Source organism: Montipora capricornis, chromosome 10 (genome assembly GCF_036669925.1).
Source record: "Montipora capricornis isolate CH-2021 chromosome 10, ASM3666992v2, whole genome shotgun sequence".
Lineage (NCBI taxonomy): Eukaryota > Metazoa > Cnidaria > Anthozoa > Scleractinia > Acroporidae > Montipora > Montipora capricornis.
The window spans coordinates 45,575,799-45,578,298 of record NC_090892.1 but is presented as its reverse complement, the minus strand read 5'-3'; the positions used below and the strand labels follow the sequence as shown (position 1 = coordinate 45,578,298).

The following is a 2,500-nucleotide window of genomic DNA, read 5'->3' as shown; positions in this document are numbered from 1 at the left end:
GAAGAACAACACGTACATTTGCACCTAGAAAAAATAACGAGAAATATGAATTTTACAAATGAAGGGAACAATAGTAAACAGACAAATCACGACTCCAACATACCATGTAATGTCACTCAATTCGAAACGGTCTCGAAGCATTTCCTCTTGTTCTTCCTTTTGAGCTCTTTCCCGTCGATATGTGGCTGCTTTTTCCTAAGTAGCCACGAGTCTAACCTTCATAATCACAGGTAAGTGACTGAGAATGTTTTTCGAAGTCAAACGAATACTCCGAAGTCGAAAAATCATGATCGATAGAAGACGAAGCCTCGGTTTCAGACATGTTTTTCATTGTTACTTAAAGTAGCAGCAAGCTTTGTGTTGAGTAAGTGACGTCATCAGTCCTCGCTCCAGCCTTTCTGGAATAAGTATGCTGGCGACATACCAAAAATGGCGGATGCTATGGAAAACAAGTATTTCGACGTAACAGCATCGAAATGTTGGTTAGAGTAAGTTAAATTCATAATGTGAAAAGCATATACAACATTTTAGCGGCGTTTCCTCCAGGATTTGAGACTTTTTGAAAAACCGTGTTTTTTCGTCAGAGTACCCCTGTAAAAAATACAAGGCTACATCTGGCAATGAGCAAATACAGGAAACAAATAACAATAGAAGGCATTTTTAACGTCTTTTGACAATTGATTAAACAAAAATGCATTTCCCGTTAACACTTAGTTTACTACTGGGTATATCAAGTAATAAACAAATCTTAAGTTTGCCAATCGGAAGTGGGAAACTTTAAGAATTGAACGAAAATTCTTAAAACAAGAAGAAAAAAATTAGTAAAAAATACTGAAACATCTGTCTCTGCCTTCATTTCTTATCATATCAAGGATTCATCTTTGTTCTCCGTCAAGTCCTTCACAAATCAATGCAAAACTTACACAACATCAGTTCATGCAAACTCCATAGCGTTGCGATTTGTTTGTTTGACTATTTTAGCTACGAATCCGTATTTTCTTAAATGAAGCAAAATAGAATGAGATTATAAAATAGAACTCCAAAGAAAATAACGATTGTCAACCGAAAAACCGAGTTCAAAAAACTGCTCTGCAGTGTAAGTTGTTTTAAGTTTAACGGCGTGTCAACAGTTCAAGAAAACCAACAACTCGAGGACAGCAAACCAGCAAAGTATTGTTAGCAAATTCATGTGAATACTCACATTTTGAAGAATAACCAGGCCCTTTATTCCATTGCTGATGTTTTTCTTTCTTTTTGCAACGGTTAACTTGTTGCAAGGAAAACTTGCATTTTAACAGGTAAAATCTAAGGTTTCGTCGCGCCGTAGTAAAAACATTTTCAATTAGCCGCGACAGTTTCAGTACGGAACAGATTTCGGACCTTGGTCCATATCGTAAAAAGCTGGACCGGCTACGAGAGCGTGATTAGCCAATCAGATTCAAGGATTTAGCATTCTGGCCCGCTAAGATACTTCAGAAAAAAATAAATCCATTTATTTCCTCTGGGAAATAAATTTCCTCTTTTTCTTTTTTCAGCATTTCTTGGTTATATTAATTGCAGAAGTACTTACAGTGTCTTTAGCTGGGTATTGTGATCAAACACACCTCCGGGCAGTTTGTTCAGCTGGTTGTTCCACAGGTACCTACCAACAAATCAGAACCTTAAGGTTTTCATACAATATTTCTTTAACTTCCTGGTTAATCCAATTTATTGCTACGACTTGTTAGTGCGAAGATTGTTAAAATGAAACTCACGCTTTTTGCGAATTTTGAGTGTCATGAAATTACATAATTTGCGTGACAATATATCCCTTTACTCTAACCCAAAAACATTCAGATAGCAACAAACTTCATATTTGCTTAACCATTTCTTCTGCTTTTGTATCTCATAGATGTTTAGATTTTCAATTACATGGCCACTCAACCTCTCGATTGTGTAAATAGTTCACCCTGAAGTCAAAATAGATACGTTTCTCAGGAACCCGACAAAGAAGGCTTCCTGACCCGACAGATGAAATCTAAATATTCAGTTAAATATTACAACAAAATTAAAAAACCAACGACGGAAGTTTCTTGGCTAAAACGTAGGTTGTTTTACTCTGAAAACGACAAACGATTAACATTCTTTCCCGTAGTTCATTCAGTTGACACAAAGTGATCACGTGCACCGTTATGGTTGCCTAGCACGTGATCAATTTCTTCGTTTTGTCAATTCCCTTTATTCATAAAAGTCAGAGATTTTCGTGTTTTTAAGATCGATTGTCATTAATTTTTCGATGAGAATTCGATTCAGAGTTATATATAAAAACTATGGAATTTTTATTCTCCATCTGTCTTTTGGTTTGTCTTTTTCTGGTGGAAACGCAAAGCCAAACAATGTTTGACCTGGCATCAGATTACACTAACAAGAAGAGGAATTATGAAGCGGAAACAACACCTACAGTCCTTTCTTAGTGTGTGCAATAAACGTTTGCTTAGTGCAACTGCATGCAAGACATGTT

The 2,500-nt window shown here is 36.2% G+C and overlaps 1 protein-coding gene across 1 annotated transcript in view; it reads right to left on the bottom strand.

The window, feature by feature from the left end:
• Positions 1-2,500, bottom strand: part of LOC138020910 (leucine-rich repeat-containing protein 15-like) — a 97,436-nt gene that overhangs the window by 66,722 nt on the left and 28,214 nt on the right. The window contains exon 5 of the mRNA XM_068867808.1: positions 1,571-1,642. Coding sequence (XP_068723909.1) covers positions 1,571-1,642 — 72 coding nt within the window. The remainder of the gene's footprint in view (positions 1-1,570; positions 1,643-2,500) is intronic.